The sequence below is a fragment of the Cygnus olor genome, chromosome 5 (genome assembly GCF_009769625.2).
Source record: "Cygnus olor isolate bCygOlo1 chromosome 5, bCygOlo1.pri.v2, whole genome shotgun sequence".
In the NCBI taxonomy this organism is placed as follows: Eukaryota; Metazoa; Chordata; class Aves; order Anseriformes; family Anatidae; genus Cygnus; species Cygnus olor.
In genome coordinates this window covers 32,284,260-32,300,617 of record NC_049173.1, presented here as the reverse complement: position 1 = coordinate 32,300,617, position 16,358 = coordinate 32,284,260, and the positions used below count along the sequence as shown (strand labels likewise).

The following is a 16,358-nucleotide window of genomic DNA, read 5'->3' as shown; positions in this document are numbered from 1 at the left end:
ACTGGGTTAGTTGCAGCAAGAGCTGTCTTCACGTTACTGATGAAAGCTTTGACATTCAGTCTGTGGGGAAAAAGACACTCCCATGAGTAAAATGCAACACAGCAAACACCAATGAGAAACAAAACCATCACAACATGCAACAGATTAAAATAATGCAATGAGAATAAACCAGATACATACAAATGACTTAGAAGTAGAAAATATTAGCACACTGTAATATCCCAGGTACAATGTAGATGGTAGCTATCTAAAAAAAAATACTGAAATAGATAGGTTTTGGAAATAACCTACTGTGGAAGTCATTACAGTAAACCTAAGATATTTTACATCAAAGACTGCATTTATTACAGCTGTAAATTTTCTTATTTGACACCCACACAACTGCTAGGACTCAAAACCCAAAGGATAAGTCCAGTACCATTTAAACACCTGGTACACAGCTAAATAATAAAAGGTACTTTTTTGTTGACCTGTATCAGGATCATCCATAAAGAGGTAAAAGTTTCAAAAAAGACTCATTTACAATAGAAAGAAAGAGTAAAAACAAGGTTTAGATTACTGAATTTTCTGTACCACCACTGCATTTAACAGAAAAGGAAACGGATGGGCAAGCATGGAAGACTGATGCCTTTGTGCAGCCCCAAACATTTCTGTTTTAGTATCATATCCACACATTATCCGGCTGGATTATCCTGCTGGAGATACATACTTCTTTGGGAATTTGTCCTAGCATGTGAAATGTTACTGAAAAGAGTTTATTTCCCAGACTTAATCAACACGACTATCTATTTAACAGCTGCGATACAACACAAGCAGGCATGGTAACCACCCAAGTAGTCAAATAAATTAGAATTTCAAGTTTTTACTGCTCAGAAGTTTTGTTCTTATGAGTAAACTGTATATTATTGTATTATGTATGCTAGAGCACATTCAGTTAAAAGAGGTGCTTAGAAATTAAGGAAAGTTGTTCTGATTCTAAAGGAGAATCCATGTCTTTCCTTCACAGCACCAAAAGCAATAATCCTTATTATGTTGGTTAAAACATCATCCTGTTACCATCCTTAAAATCTACCCCAAAAAAAGCAATAAACATGCTACGTAACTCTTCTGTCTGCCTTTTTTTTTGTCTAAATAATAGCGATCCACCAGGGTGCAGGTGCATCTAAGTAGAATGGGAATATCAGACATTTACTACAACTACTTGCTCATCCCACTTTTTGTATAGGTTGAGCAGAATGCTCTTCAGAGAAGGCCCAGTGAGAATGGAGTAGCAATAAAGGATCGTATCTTATTACTAAAGTTAGATGCTTTTATTTACGTATTTAGAGCTAGAAAAGAACCTGATATAGCCAGCATCACAGATGAGGGAACAAAAGTTCAGTGCACTTGCACTCGCTAGGTAGGATGAACAGATTCTCAGTCCAAGATAAGAAATAATTTCATTCAAGTTGCTCTTGCCAATTTACTTAAAAGACATACCCAGAAAAGCCAAACTCTTTAATCGCGTTTGAGAGCCAGTTCAAGGTTTCTGACTGGTTTTTAGGATTCTTTTGAGAGAAAGCTATAGCGACAACCTGGAACAGAAGAGTTAAACATGAATTTTCATTGACAAGTCAGGTGACAAAGCACCGTAACAAATGAATTAAAATACCTGCAAAAGAAACCAAGGTAGTGCAAACAAACCAAAACAGTTGGGGTAATAAACAAGGCAGAATTTGTTGTGTCACTACAGCATAATATGATTGCAGTTGAAGTGAACCAGAAGTTACAGAAGTACTAGAAGGCAGCTGGAAATTACCTGTGTTATGGAAGTTTAACTTTTGACAATATCTCAACAAGTCAGTCAGTCAGTACCTTGCTATTACCTCTTTTGAATGAAGGTTTATTTAATTTCTACCTCAAGAGATATCTTGAAAGCAAATTAATTCCAGGAAACACAAAATAAATAAATAAATCAAAGATTTCAGACTTATTCCTCTGACTGAAAGAACATCCCACACAGTATTTCTGCCTTTACTGGAAGAATACCTTTACTATTCACTCACCTGCTCAGCAGTCCATGGCAACTGACATGCCTCAGCTATTGCTGTCATGGCTTCTTTTGCATTACTCCCACATTTCACATCACCAACCTTGTCTACGAGACCATCCAGCACAACCTGTGCTGAAGTTTTGGAGAAGTTTCCTTTCTGTGCAATCAATGCAACTATATGCAGTTTCATCTGCATCACCTGGAATGTTCATAACAGCAAGGAAGACACTCATGTTTTCGTGTTTTAAGACCTTTTAAAAATTATATAGTTATAACTATATAATAGTATATAAGTGTAAAAATATATTTAAACTATATATAATATAAATTATATGTATAAACTATATATATAAAACTCAACAGTTTCACATATGTACTAAGTTTGCCATCAATTATGTATATGCAGCTAGGGCCTTTCAGTCAGTTAGAAAGGCAATTTCAGTAACTAACAGTCCATTCTTGTTAGTTAATGCAAATAAAATGCATTACCTGAAAGTTTGTTTCTTTCCAACCAGGTTTCTTGGCCAGCATTCTTACTAGAGCTTGGCAAGGCATTTCACTTCTTTCCATAAGCTCAACAGCCTTAAAGATAAATACTAAGTTAGCCAGTACATCACAAATGGTGCAAAAACAAACAAAACCCACCAAAACACCCACACAAGTGAAGTTACCTCAATTGTCCTGTAATTTTCTTAACATAGGACTAAGTTGCGGAAGCTCTGAACATAATAATCCACCTGAACAGCCTTACTACAAGACCCATTTCCACATGTAGTCCATTTCACATGTGCAGAGCCATTTAAGTGACAGCATTCATACTGCTACACTTTGTATATTCTTTAAACAGCGTACTTAGAAGCACCTATTGGCCATTCCAGCCCTGAGAATTTAACACTTAATAAGTGGGCTGACTAGAAAGCAGAGATTAAGCTTGAACATAACCTAAATTAGTTGTAGTTGTTGTTAGACTTAACCATTCAAAAAAAAAAAACACAAATGCATTGCAATGAAACTGTAACATCTTTACATTTGAGTAAAGCTATTCTGGCTTCTGCAGCAGCATTTCAGTGCAGCCGATCACTGTTTCTAATTTCAGTTATTGACCTTTTCAACTAATATATTAAAACGCAAGAGCAACTATGATGCCGTGTTATGAACTATTTGTACATCTACAATTGATGACTTTTTGAATGTGAACTCTCAATGATCTTACATTATACAATAGCCAGGCTTCATGTTCTAGTTGTATGTGATGTCATGCTTATTTGTTTGCAACTACACAAAGTACTCACTACCAGCTATTTAGACTGATGTCATCATAGGCTTCAAACATCAACTATTCGCCAATTGAAGTTTTATTTCCATCATTATTACGTTTATTAATCAATTGCTGCTTAACATGCAGTCAACAAGTGCTTGCAAGTGTTTTTGCAAAAATAATTGCAAACCTTTGCTTAAGCCTAGCTATCTTTGACACTAAGCTTTAGAATCGCCTTCAGAATTACATGGTATTTTAGAGACCTGTATGCATCCTTAATCCACATACAAGTACTTTTGACAAAAGCATATCTACATTAAATGTAGACACTTACTGTGCTATAGTTATGGATTAATAGCTAGTTTAAAACATAAACCACTTATATTTTGCAAGTCTTGTTTAATCTATCTGAACTACTGTGCTGACATATCACTACTCTGCTATGTCTTTTTACAAGAGCTACCAGGCCTAAAAAGCTGAAGAAATTATATTTTTTTGCTTTCTCCTTCCTCACCTCTCCTCTTATCAACTGTTGCAAACTCACCTTCTGAAACTCCTCCATGCAGGCAAGCCTCTCTTTCCAATTACCACTGTCCAACTGTTGGATACAAGAAGCTGGAAGGACGGCAGCAGCTTTCTCTTCACATACTTCTATCTGTGGTCAGATCAGAACAAGGTTAACACACCCCGCAGGATCCCATGGTACGGCAGGCTGCAGCCTTAAGGGCAGATAATATGCTGGAATGACCCCTGCCCTGCAGTGCATTTACAAAATAGGAGTCACCATATCGTAATAAGGTCTGTTGTAGGTTGAAATATTTTGTATGGGATACAGTTTAGGGACCTTATGAGTTTAGGAAGGTTTTAAGTCATATTGCAACAGAAGAATAATCCCTGAGAAGTACAAGCAGTCAAAAGTGACAGCAGATAGCCACAGCAAAAGGTAATCTAAAATTTTAAAGATAATTTTGTATGAAGTGTGGGCAAACGTTCATAGCAACAAATTGGGGGTTGATAGAGGCAAATGGTAGAACACATCTTCTGCATCCATTTTAGCAAAATGAATCAGGTTTATTATATGAAACAAGATAAAAAACTTTCCTTGTTTCACTGGTGTCTGCATTACCCTCAATAACTGTATCCTCATTTTGTGCTGTATAATGTGAACTGGGTATAATACAAAGTACTCATACTGAACACCGTAGAGATAACTGACAATCCAAAAAACTTGCCGATAGATCTAGTAAAGCAGTAAATCAGAGCTTTAGAGCTTTATTACTGTTTAACCCACAGATGAGGGGAATGAGTTAATCTACCAAGAGGGTACAGCGGAATTTTTTTTTTTTTTTAAAATAGAAAAAGTAGGAAGTGTCTAACCCATAAACTATATCAGTGGTTCAATTAACATGCAAAACTTGAAGGTTTTCCTGACTCAATTTAACATGAATAGCATGGAATAAATTTGAGTTAGTACCCCTGCAGCAAATCACGCATCCATAGTTACATTAAAAGTATTTCTATCTCTGCCTTTATCTGTTCCTAGTTCAGAGGCAACATGACATTCCTCATGATAGTAGCATGATTTATTATTTACTGTCTTATACAACCTGACACCTACAACAGCCTGTAGAACAAGTGTGTGTTTACCAGAATATATCAAACATACATTTTATTGGTCATGATTTCTATTTGTTTAAATACACTGCTTTCCCCTGTCCAACAAAAATACCCCAACTTCTGTGAAAATATTTTTAGTAGCTGCAGAACTGATTAACTACTTGCATAAAGCACTTTGTATTTCAGAGAATAGGAGAATACTTACTGAGAGCTCTGATTCAAATATCTCTTTGGTCTCGGGAGCTTTCTTGCCTTTAGCCCCAGCACCTCCCATACCCACAGCTGCAGCTGGCTTGCCTTTCTTGGGTGGGCCCCCAGGCTAGAAAGGAAACAAGCAAGTTAGCCAAGACCAAACAGGTCTCTGATTCATCAGACTCCAAATGAATTGCTGGTTTTCCACATCTATACGTTCTGATGTCAGAAGATGCATTTAGAAGACAATCTCTGTTACCGTAACTGTTACGGGCAAAAGTTACAGCTTATTTAGTTCATACATTGCTTTACGACTACTAGGCTTTAGAAACCAGGTACAGTAACAGGGACATGCAAGACAGATGAAAAGGGAAAGAATGTACGCATTTGTGACAGTTCAGGAACTTGTGAACTCATCCCTGTATTTTCCTATAGATACAGATTAGATATTAAATTTGTGACTGGCAGCCTGGAAAAATGATACTAGAGTATCAATAAATACCAAAAAATACAATCTATTCAACTATTCACTCCCAGGTTTCCCACCTAGAGAAGTAAGTACAGTATTACAAAGATCATCTATTGTGCTGCTTAAATCAATTCTTAAAATCCCAATAACTTTTAAAATAATACAGGCTAATGGTTTAAGTTACTGACAATAACAAACACTGAAGAGAATACTCAACATCTTAGTAGTAACCTTGCTATTTATAACAAGAGTCATCAAATTCAGCCAAATATTACTACGTCACCACAAGGCACATCTGAGGCTCAGCCTCCAGTAGTCTAACATTATTTCATTATCGAAATCTGTTATAAAGTTTGTCGTTAATGTTTAATATGATAAAAAGCCCTGAGACTTCAGCAGGTACTTGATCAGAAAGTCCTGGATTCCTTTTGTTGTTACGCTCACCAACTCCTACAGAAGGACAGATTCATCACAGTGATTCTTCACTGGAAGGAGATGTTCAGCAGTCCACCTTTCAACATATAACTAGTCTATACAATCACAGACAAATACAGTTGTCAACAACCTCTTGACAATCTCTTACCTTCGCAGCAGGTGCTTTTTTCAGTGGTCCTGGTTTGGCGGCTGCATCTTTTGTTTCTTTATCAGCAGCAGTCCCTGAAAGAGCAGGGGTCTTTCCAGCAACAGGCTTGCCTTCTTTTTTCTCAGCAGCTCCTCCTGTCTTTTTACCATAAACCAGTTCTACCTTCTCAGCACACTCTTTAATCTGACAAATGGTTTAAAAAAAAAAAAAAGCTGTTTAGCTACCACAACTAGATGTACAGTGTCCCTTCATAGCAGCAGCTCAAACCTCACTACTGTGGAAACAACATGAGTTTTTAAGTTGTTCAGCTGACAAAGTTTTGTTATCCTGTGTAATACAGAAGTACACAACATGCTTGTGACCTAAATTTTATTTCAGATGGAGAAAAAGTGTTTAAAAAACAAAAAACCTTGCAGAACCAAGCAATCAAAAACAGAAAAAATACATGCCACTTCACAAGTAATAGTCTTGAAACCAAACAGATATTGTATCTAAGAATGAAAAGGTGCAATGTTAGCATATCAATATAGTTTAGGTGCTGAAAGTCAAAGAAAAGATACTTGATATCTAGCAAGAAATAAAAAGATATCCAGACTCCCTGCTGCATCAGTAGCTTTTAAGTAAAAAAAAAATAATTCAAAAATCTCTTTCAAATCAACTGCTCAAGCACCCTCTTTAGTCTTCTCTAGCTTAAAGTAGATCTTAAATGGATAGATAGAGCATTTTTACAGCAGTTACAATAAACTCACACGATCAAGCTTTAGTTTGTCCACATCTGCTAGAAAAGGATTCACAGCTTTCTCTCCAGCCACTTTCAAGGCAGTGCCTAATGCTTCAAAACCAGCATCTCTTACTTCAGGAGCCGAATCGTTGATATGCTGCAGAGAAATACAGTGCACATAACACAACTTGCAGCTCGCATCTAAACACAATTTTAAATCCACATTCTGTATCAACCCCTCCCTGCCTTTTTTAAAAGCCTACAACTACTACGGAATAATCCTTAATATTCATTCCATGGCAGAAAGAAAAAAGTTATTTTTCCACTTATTCTTTCCCATGTACTGATCAATTCTACTGTTTCTCAAACACAGCTAGCTTCCCATCATTACATCTTTCACAGAACAAGAAGAGGGTAAATATTTAGGCTTTAAGAGATATTGCAATACCATGAAAGTTTACAAAAAGTTTGAAGTCCTGCAATTCTTTTCACATTGTCATTTTTGAAGCCAGGGAAGTTTCCAAAAAGAAGGAAAGGGTTACTTCATCGCGGAAAAAAAAAACCCTATACATCATTTTGTTTACACTGGTAAATGATCTAGTGTACTTGTAGTCTATGAATTAATGACAGTTCTTATTTAGCATTCCAATAAAAGCTTGCTACAGATAATCTGCAAGAAGCAAGTAGCAGCGTCCAGCAGTTTAATACTTACACATCACTATCTTGAACTATTACAAACTAGTTGAGTCTTCTGTTTTAGAGACAGCTAAGGATGAAGAGGCTAAACTATTCCCATGACTGACAGTCATCTTATAGCTCGACATCAGTCAAAACTCACCCTGATGGCCACATAGCACACAAGCTCTCTAAGTCTCTGCTGCACCGTAAGAGTCTTTCTCCCAAACAATCTCATGCTTCATAACAATACTTCAGTACCAGAGAAGTAACAATTCCTCCTGTTTTACCTTGAGAAGTGCAGCACAGAAGGGTTTTAACAGGCTCTTTGGCAGAGTAGAAGGTGTGCAGTGACGGAAGCTTCTTGCAATGAAAAGGGATGTTTGCTGCTTAATTGTTGGATTTTTGTTGTCCATCACTGCCAAAATATCTTCACTTATGTTCTGCAATGTGGTCTACAGTGTTTGATAAAGAAGTCATTAATTTCCAGTAAAGGAAGAAAAAAGCAAATAAGTACTAGAAATCAAATCTAAGACAACAGGATTTTTTTTTTTTTTTTTGGGGGGGGGGGGGGAGAGCACCAATTGTCAGTCTTTTACTTACAGTAAGAAAGATTGCATCAATGGCCTCCTGTAACGCCTGCACTACCTGAGGTTTCTTCTCTTTAAACTTCTCCAAGATTGTTGGAACAACCTATGGAAGAGAGAAAAAGAAAAAAAAGTCAATCCATTCTTCACTAGTGTAATTAATTATAAAGCCTGATAGTCTGCTCCCCAATTTTTCACAAACAAACAAACAAACAACGCAAATTAGAATCACTGCTGCCCCTCGAGGGCATGCAACAACAGTATGAACTAGTTTATTCTAGCCGATCTCTAACATGAAATTCTTTCTGGTCCATCTCTTTTCAAATATAGCTTTGCTATGAGAAGCTGTTCAAAAACCCTAAACAAAAGGCAGATGTACAAGTTCACATAATTACAGATAAATATTCCGGATCAACTGGTCTGGGACACACAGAAATTGAACAGAAATTAAACAGTTACACAGCAGAGTGCTGTGCTCTCATCCTGTAAGAACCCAAAAAGACATATAACCTGTTCCCTCTTTCCCAGCTTCCTCAGAGCATTCAGCACAGCCCTGTAAGATGCTCTCACTTGACTCACAGCTGGCAAGGCCACATTCTAAAGCCTGAATCTTTCCTAGAGCAATACACCTGCACCCTCCCTGCAGTGGTATTTTTGGATGCATCAACTTGAACAAACATACCTGTCACTAAACCATGTCGTGCAGGAATTTCACAGCAATTTATACTCAATATAGCTGCTCAGTCAGCCAGTGCTGAAAGAGATCAGCTGGCATACTCACGTGCCAGTAATACAAGCAGCTCCACTTAACTATGGTCTCTATAACCTACACAGTTGGTACTGTAACAAGAACTTGTATCATTAAACTACAGACATGCAGAGCTTTTAACTGTGGAAAGCAAGCTACTTCAAAGATTTTGTAAACATAACAGTTGATAGTTTAGAAGCTGATTCCATAGAGGTTATAAGCTCTTAGATGATACAAAATAGGTTTTCCACAGCTATCACTTTCTACTCAAAATTGGACCATGAAATCTCAACCCACTGTGACACAGTGACCAAACATATCATGGGCGTATTAGAACGAGTCCGGAGGAGGGCCATGAAGAAGATCAAGGGGCTGGAGCGTATCTCCTGTGAAGACAGGCTGAGGGAGTGGGGGTTGTTCAGCCTGGAGAAGAGAAGGCTCTGGGGAGACGTCATTGCAGCCTTCCGGTACCTAAAGGGGGCCTACAAGAAAGCTGGGGAGAGACTCTTTGCCAGGGACCGTAGTGATAGGATAAGGGGTAATGGATTTAAACTAAAAAAAGGGTAGGTTTAGATGAGATATTAGGAAGAAACTCTTTACTATGATGGTTGTGAGGCCCAGAGAAATTATGGATGTCCCATCCCTGGAAATGTTTAAGACCAGGTTAAATAGGGCTTTGATCAACCTGGTCTAGTGGAAGGTGTCCCTGCCCACGACAGGGGTTGGAATTAGATCTCTTCCAACCCAAACCTTTCTATGATTTTATGACCAAGGCTCAGCTGGTATTCTTTGCAGTGCCAAAACTTGCCAATTCCCTGTTCACAGACCTCTAGCACTTCAAGAACTTCAACTAATACATAACGGCACCATAAAAAACCTTCATGAGTGCTGCTGTAAAGAAGCTAAAAGACCCTAAACCCTACATAGAACTTTCTCATAGGAAGGAGATACTGAATCATTAAATTTCTGTTTCAGGAAATGCTGACAGCTAGAGGGTGCACTTTTTTTTTTTAAACATGAAAGTTAGAAGCTGTATCCTACGTGTAAGGGAAGAAGGAAAGAGAGAAGAAGGTGGCGATGAGGGGGGAAGGGAGGGAAAGGTGCTCTGTGTGTGGGGAAAAAACATCAGTCTAGGGCTTCAAAGGCAGTCAGAGATGAAGTAGGTCCTCATGCACTCAACTACAATGAGTGGTATGGTTCTGTGCTTAATTTCATTGCTCCTTTGTTTCAAAGCCTACAGAGTTGGACATTAGAGTCCTATATTTAACTAGTAGGATTTATACTACATCTAGCAACAATTCTAACAATAATTTTGTTTCTCAACACTTAAAAAACCTGCTCAGAGAAAAAGCCTATATCTAGCACACCAGTAAATCAGTCCAGCACACAAACTGAGTCAACTTGTAAAACGGGTGCTGAGATGATGCAATTCAGAGCTGTCATTGTGGTACTTAAAAAAAAAAAATAATCTACATCTCAATGCTGCTTGCTTGGCTACTTGCATGGAGTTATACCCTTGTTTTAGAAGCCTTTCGCCCCCCCAGTATTAACTCCATAGCTGTGAGGGTTAACCTTTAAAATACAGATAAAGCATAAACAGATGTAAGGCTGACTTACAACTACATACAGCTTTCAGAACGAAATTGTCTTTGCCTAAACTTTTGTTCTGAGTTCAGGAGACTTAAAGTTACTGAATCTCACTGCTTCAGAAACATTCACAACTCCTCACAAAAGGTAATGCTAACAGCAGCCAGACACATCACTTCTCTTGGTCTCAAGCTCTAACCCCAGCTCCCTTTGACTTGTCAGAAGATAAAATTAAACTTAACTTAAAGAACATAGCAACAGTAACTTGAGAAACAAGTGAGATAACAGCAATTAAAAGCTCCCTTTATTTCCAAAGATTGGTTAAGCTCCCCTGATGTTAGCTGTTCATGAGACAAGAGTAGCAAAGGAGACCAGAGAAGAAATTAATCTAGATCACCAGAACATTTTAGTACCAAAAGTCTCAGCAATTTGGCTACTTAAAGCAGGCAACAAAACAAGAAATAAACCAAAAAAAGCCAACCATACATGATGGAGCAGCTATGTAGAATTCAGGCTCAGAAGTGCTCTTTTTCCACTGTGAGCCACAAATGCATTTCTGTGGGTGTACCTCCAGGATGGGGTACTGTAAATAAAGTTCATCTCATGGCAGATGAATTCACAGTTGTCATAGTAAACAAGATTCATTGCAACAATAAGCTTTATGTTGTTCAATGTTAACTAACAAGATCCTTTTAACCTTAAGCTGCAAGACACCCTGGCAGGCACTTCACTTCTTGCTCCATCAAGGGGTAGGTAGGCATTTATAACAGTACATAATCTCTCTGATAAATACCAGCCCTTGACAAACAAAACAGTAAATAGATAAATAAAGCCAAGATATTTCCTGGTGTCCAGCAAAGAAAAACAGAAAAAAGTACATACTCTTACTTACATGTCCTGCATATTGTCCAAATTTCTTTCGGAGGCCAGTAGCTAGTCCAGCAAGGCATTTAGCAGCCAAAGCAACTAGCATAACATTTGTATCCTTTCCAACAACCTGGAGAGGAAAAAGCAATGACAGGTTGAAAATCCAAGTTTCATAGACTTGGAAAGATTTCTTAATACAGCTAATGGGCTACAGATAAGTTGTAACAGTGGTGGAAATAACTGAAGCATTTTCTACTCCTGAGCATTACCTCAATTAGAATTTTTAAATTTAATACAAAGAAGCTTTATTAAAAAATATTATACCGTATGTACACACTGGGTCTTATTTATTACCTTTTTGAGAACTTTCACCAAGTCTGCATAGTCTCCTGATTCCAATTTGGGATTTTTCACCAGCAGTTCAACAGCTTCTAGAGCTTCTTTCCTCTCCTGCCACTTTTTTGCTTCCTGCAGAGCAAATCACTTACATTAATTTATAAATGCAAACAGTTCTAGAAAAGCATACTAACCAAAAGCCATAGACTTTAAAGCTTAACTCTATTCTGAGAAAGTCAAAACTTGTTAAAAAAAAGTTTCCCTACAGCTTAACATCAATAACGGCAGTGAAACGTGAAATACAGTACTTTCCCAGGATGTACCTCAGCTCCTTAAAATTACAGCTTTCTTGCTGGTAAAAATAAAAAAAAAAAATAAAATTTTGATATTTACTTATGATAGTCTATGTTTTGCTTACACTAGTCTGCTACTATCTGTTCAAGTAGCAGTATAGTTTACACTGCAAAATGCAAGTCCATCTTTACATGCATTAGCTCCATGTGCCATGGAATTAACTGGTAGTATTAGTATTAAAGTTTCTGCTTACTATTTTCTCATAGAAGTCTTTGGGAAGCTTGGAAAGAATTTCTACAGCTTCAAGCAACTCATATGCATCTACTTGGGGTACCACCTCTTCCCCATCATCATCTCCTGCAACCAGAAACGAGAAAGATGTAAACACAGCGACAAGCAAAGCGTCAACGACACTACTGCCTAAGGCTCATTCAAAAAACAGTATCAGCAATTGCGATTTTGCTGTTTCAAATGCGAGATACTCTCTCATATAAAGTTCTTACCCCAGTCACATTTTATTGTGATGTACTGCATTCCACTTGTTTTGCACCAGCTTGAATAAAGGAATCTTTATGTCTGAATGTTTGTTAACAAACAGTCTACCAGTGATAATCTCTGCACTGAGATTACGCTGAAAAGGGTTCAGTAATTTACCTCCGTCTCCATCTCCTCCAACTGCCTGCTGCTGCTCAAATTTTGCTTTAAGCTCCTGTTGGGAACGCAGGAACCTGGTTTGCTTAGGAGCAGCTGCTGACACTTTGACCCATTCTTCTTCCAGTTCTTTTAGCTGCCAAAGGGAAAAGAATCATCATATCCGAGATGTTTTGTACATACCACAGACAAGACACCCTTCACAGAAAGCAACAGAATGTTCCCATCTCAAATCCAAGACGTTGCTATCTTTTAAGTTCTTTCTCCTGCCACCAACGAAGTGACTTGCTGTTCACACTCACTGTTCAGAAGCTTTTGAGCAAGTATAGTCACATAACACAGCATCATCAACAAAAATATCAATGCAAAGCATTTGCATAAGAACAAACTGTAGAACAGTCAGAATGTTGTGCAGCCTCCATAGAAGGTTTAAAATAAGAACGGCTGAGCACAGAGGAAGATTCTTGTTATATCCATGCTATTCTCAGATAGTAAAATGAAGATGAAACATAACATGCTGATACATTTGACAGGACAGTTTAAAAAACAAACAAAAATTATACCTTGCTCCAGGAAGTTACTGCTTTCCACCCGAACACAATTAACACAAGCGGGTAGTAGAGAAAGATTCATTAATAATTTATAAAGTTTTCAAATAATGGACTGCTCCATCTCCAATAGCATAGTTATCTATCATAATGCGATGCCACTTCCCAAAGTACAGCAATCACACAAGAAAATTGAGCGGAAAAAATCGCGGACCTGAACGCTTTCAGTGCAGGAGTCTTTTACACAGGAAATTACTTGCCCTTGGGTTAGATCCCCAAGACAAGACGTTTTACTTTTCCAAATCTCCTCCTCGGTTTCAGTATGAACAACAACAAAACATTGTCCTGTCTTTTCCAACAAAGAGGTACTAAACAGGAAGTTAAAAATAATACCTCATTAATGAAAGTTCCAGTTTTGACTTTTAAGGATGACCAACACCACAGGATCAGGGAGGGCGAGCACATGCATGTCTATAAGTGCTTTCTCAAACGCGTGGATACAATACTACCTTCTGCGTACCTGAACAGAATTTATATTCTGCAACGGAGGTCTCAGTGCATCCCTTATCCAACGGTAGATCTCCACAGCAAGGAGTTTGGCTTCATCTCGAACAGCCTTTTCCCGAGACTCAAATAGTTTTGGCAATACTTTGATGATTGGCTTCAGTGAAATTATTTTTGAACCAAATTCACTGAAAGTTAAAAACATGGAATAGCATCAGAGCCCAAGCAGAAACCAAGGAAAGAGCCAGCCACAAAAAAAAAATATTTTTTAAAACACAATCTATGACATCCATTTAGTACATACACAGGGATTCTATCATTTGCTTAAATCATTTCTCCTCTCCCCGCCCCCCCCCCCCCCCGGTGTCACTATTCAGTTGCTGCACAATTTAAAAAATAGTTGTCCTATCGTAATTACTCTCAACACCCAGACTGGAATTACCAAAATCAGGCCTCTTCTGAAATTACTTCAAATCACTTACTCCAACCCACTGCCTAAATCTGTTCCCTTGCCAGAAGAGGGGAAAAAAAAGTGTCCTTAGACTGAAATTTGTGTGACCTACTTTTTTTTTTTTTTTTAAATCAGAATAGAATATCCTTTGTCTATCCTTGGAGGCAAACTGCAGTAAAAGCATTAGTCATTTTGCTACTTGTTGGATCAGATAATTATAGTAAGCCTGGGTCATCTTCACAGAAAATACACGTGTTGAAATACGTGCTACTGAAAGGACACAATTTTCCCCAGCCACTCACTCTCTCCTGTCAGCAGATTCTACGTGTTGTTGGATTTAACACACAATGCTTCATTTTTCAATCACTGTTGAATGAAAACACAAGTTTTCTTTTGATACTTATAGTAAACTGCTTCGGTTCTTAAAGCATATCCAGATCACTTCAGAAGCAATAAAATATTGATTCAGAACCATTTCTCTTCCTTGAGAACTCTAAATTAAACTTTCTATTCACATTTTCTTCTGCTTCTTTTCAGCCAAATTTTTCATGAGAAAGCTAGTCTAGTAAAAACGTCTGCTCAAGTACTGAAACTTGCATCCTTAAGTTCTAAAAATTCTACTGCTAGAAAGATGAGGTAATAAAACATGCAAAACAGGCTCTGGTCTTGGAATTAATGCAAATTAAATATGAACTAAGAACAAATGAGTGGCCCAAATTTTTTATACAGAAAAAAGAAAAGGGCATATTAGGAAAAGTGGCTATACAACAATAGGCCACCCCAACTTCTCATGCTCTTCTTATCTAATTCATATAACACAAAAAGAAAAGCAGAAGCTTGAACACAAGATAAAAAAACACCAAAAGCTAAACTAGGTATGTACTCAAGCTTCCCAACTAGATACAACACAAATCTTGCTATCAGTGCAGAAACTCTTTGAACGCACAAGCCAACTTTAAAGGAGAAGGTAAGTTAATAAGGTTCCATCAACTAATTTGATCTTGCTATCTCAAACATAACAAAAGCACCATATTAAAAAAAATCTATATTAGTGTTTTCACATGAACTATTTTTTTTTTTCAGAAAAAAGGCATTCTGACCATTAATACCAATATTATCTATTTCTTCTTTAAATAATTCACTACCCATTGGGTACATACACACCCAACATATAAGAATTTGATTTAAAACTGTATTTTTCACTCAATCTGCAAAAGCAGAAAATACATTTGAAGGTGAACAAAGATGCTCCACTTTTAATCTTGAAACCAGCTACCCAATCTTAATTAAATTTGTTTTTTATTAAGTATTAACATCTTTTATTTTTCAATGAAGATACTGTTATATGGACAGTGGAAACTGACGCAGTTCTGATTCAAAACACATTTAAGCTGCAGTGAGCTTTCTCTTTTGAAAATACACAATGTAGCCAAAGGGGTTCCTATCAGTGAGAAAAACTTTTTAAAAAAATAAAAACAAATACATTTTAGTTTTCCCTTTGCTGTTTTTCCAGAATTCAGAAGAGAAGCAGCACTGTCTGGAACGAGACACGCTAATCCTGCCCTTCTCTTTCAGAAGTCCATTGTGAAAAAGGAAGTTTGGCAAACAGTTACCATTAACCAAAGTGATCCTGATGAGGCTTGTACAACAAAGAGATCCCTCACATCTAACAAATCCCATGATGCTCTAACAACTGTTGTTGCCATAAAATACCAGTTCAGTATAGATACATCCTATTCAACAAGTCTCTTCAGCCTGCTAAAAACACTAAAGCGTCTCCACATTCTACTGGAGTGAGGGGAAGAAAACACACACACACACACACACACACACAAACCCCAAAACACAAAACAAGAAAGTCCCCAAACTAAAAGCTTACCTTAGTGCTTTCCTCAGTGTCTCTATACATGCTACTATGATTTTCGGGTTTTTGTTATCCAGACCCTTTAGTAACTCTTCTTGTACTGCCTCCCCTTTCTCAATTTCTATATACATTAGACATATATCTACACCCAGCTCCTTCGCTCTGGCTTTTGGCTGATTGAACACTTTATTTACAACTCCAGAAGCTACTTCTCCTGTTGTCCTGAAAGAAGGGAGAATGTTACTTTTAGAATGTTTAAGTGAATCGGGTGTCCTTCATTGTTATCCACAGACAAAAGCACACACATCAGAAATATGGATTAGAACTCAGTAGGTCCTCATACAATAGGGACTAAATTCTAAGCTAACTTCAAA

General features: G+C 37.5%; 1 protein-coding gene across 11 annotated transcripts in view; it reads right to left on the bottom strand.

Annotated features, from left to right (window-relative positions):
- CKAP5 (cytoskeleton associated protein 5) overlaps positions 1-16,358 on the bottom strand; it is a 48,421-nt gene that overhangs the window by 21,788 nt on the left and 10,275 nt on the right. For all 11 annotated transcript variants that reach the window (XM_040560023.1, XM_040560027.1, XM_040560029.1 and 8 more), the window contains 16 exons: positions 16,000-16,206; positions 13,686-13,857; positions 12,621-12,753; positions 12,220-12,323; positions 11,691-11,804; positions 11,362-11,466; positions 8,151-8,240; positions 7,838-8,002; positions 6,901-7,029; positions 6,152-6,334; positions 5,113-5,226; positions 3,835-3,945; positions 2,522-2,614; positions 2,046-2,231; positions 1,480-1,574; positions 3-60 (listed from right to left, as the gene is read on the bottom strand). In XM_040560023.1, the coding sequence (XP_040415957.1) occupies positions 3-60; positions 1,480-1,574; positions 2,046-2,231; positions 2,522-2,614; positions 3,835-3,945; positions 5,113-5,226; positions 6,152-6,334; positions 6,901-7,029; positions 7,838-8,002; positions 8,151-8,240; positions 11,362-11,466; positions 11,691-11,804; positions 12,220-12,323; positions 12,621-12,753; positions 13,686-13,857; positions 16,000-16,206 (2,059 nt within the window). The remainder of the gene's footprint in view (positions 1-2; positions 61-1,479; positions 1,575-2,045; positions 2,232-2,521; positions 2,615-3,834; positions 3,946-5,112; positions 5,227-6,151; positions 6,335-6,900; positions 7,030-7,837; positions 8,003-8,150; positions 8,241-11,361; positions 11,467-11,690; positions 11,805-12,219; positions 12,324-12,620; positions 12,754-13,685; positions 13,858-15,999; positions 16,207-16,358) is intronic.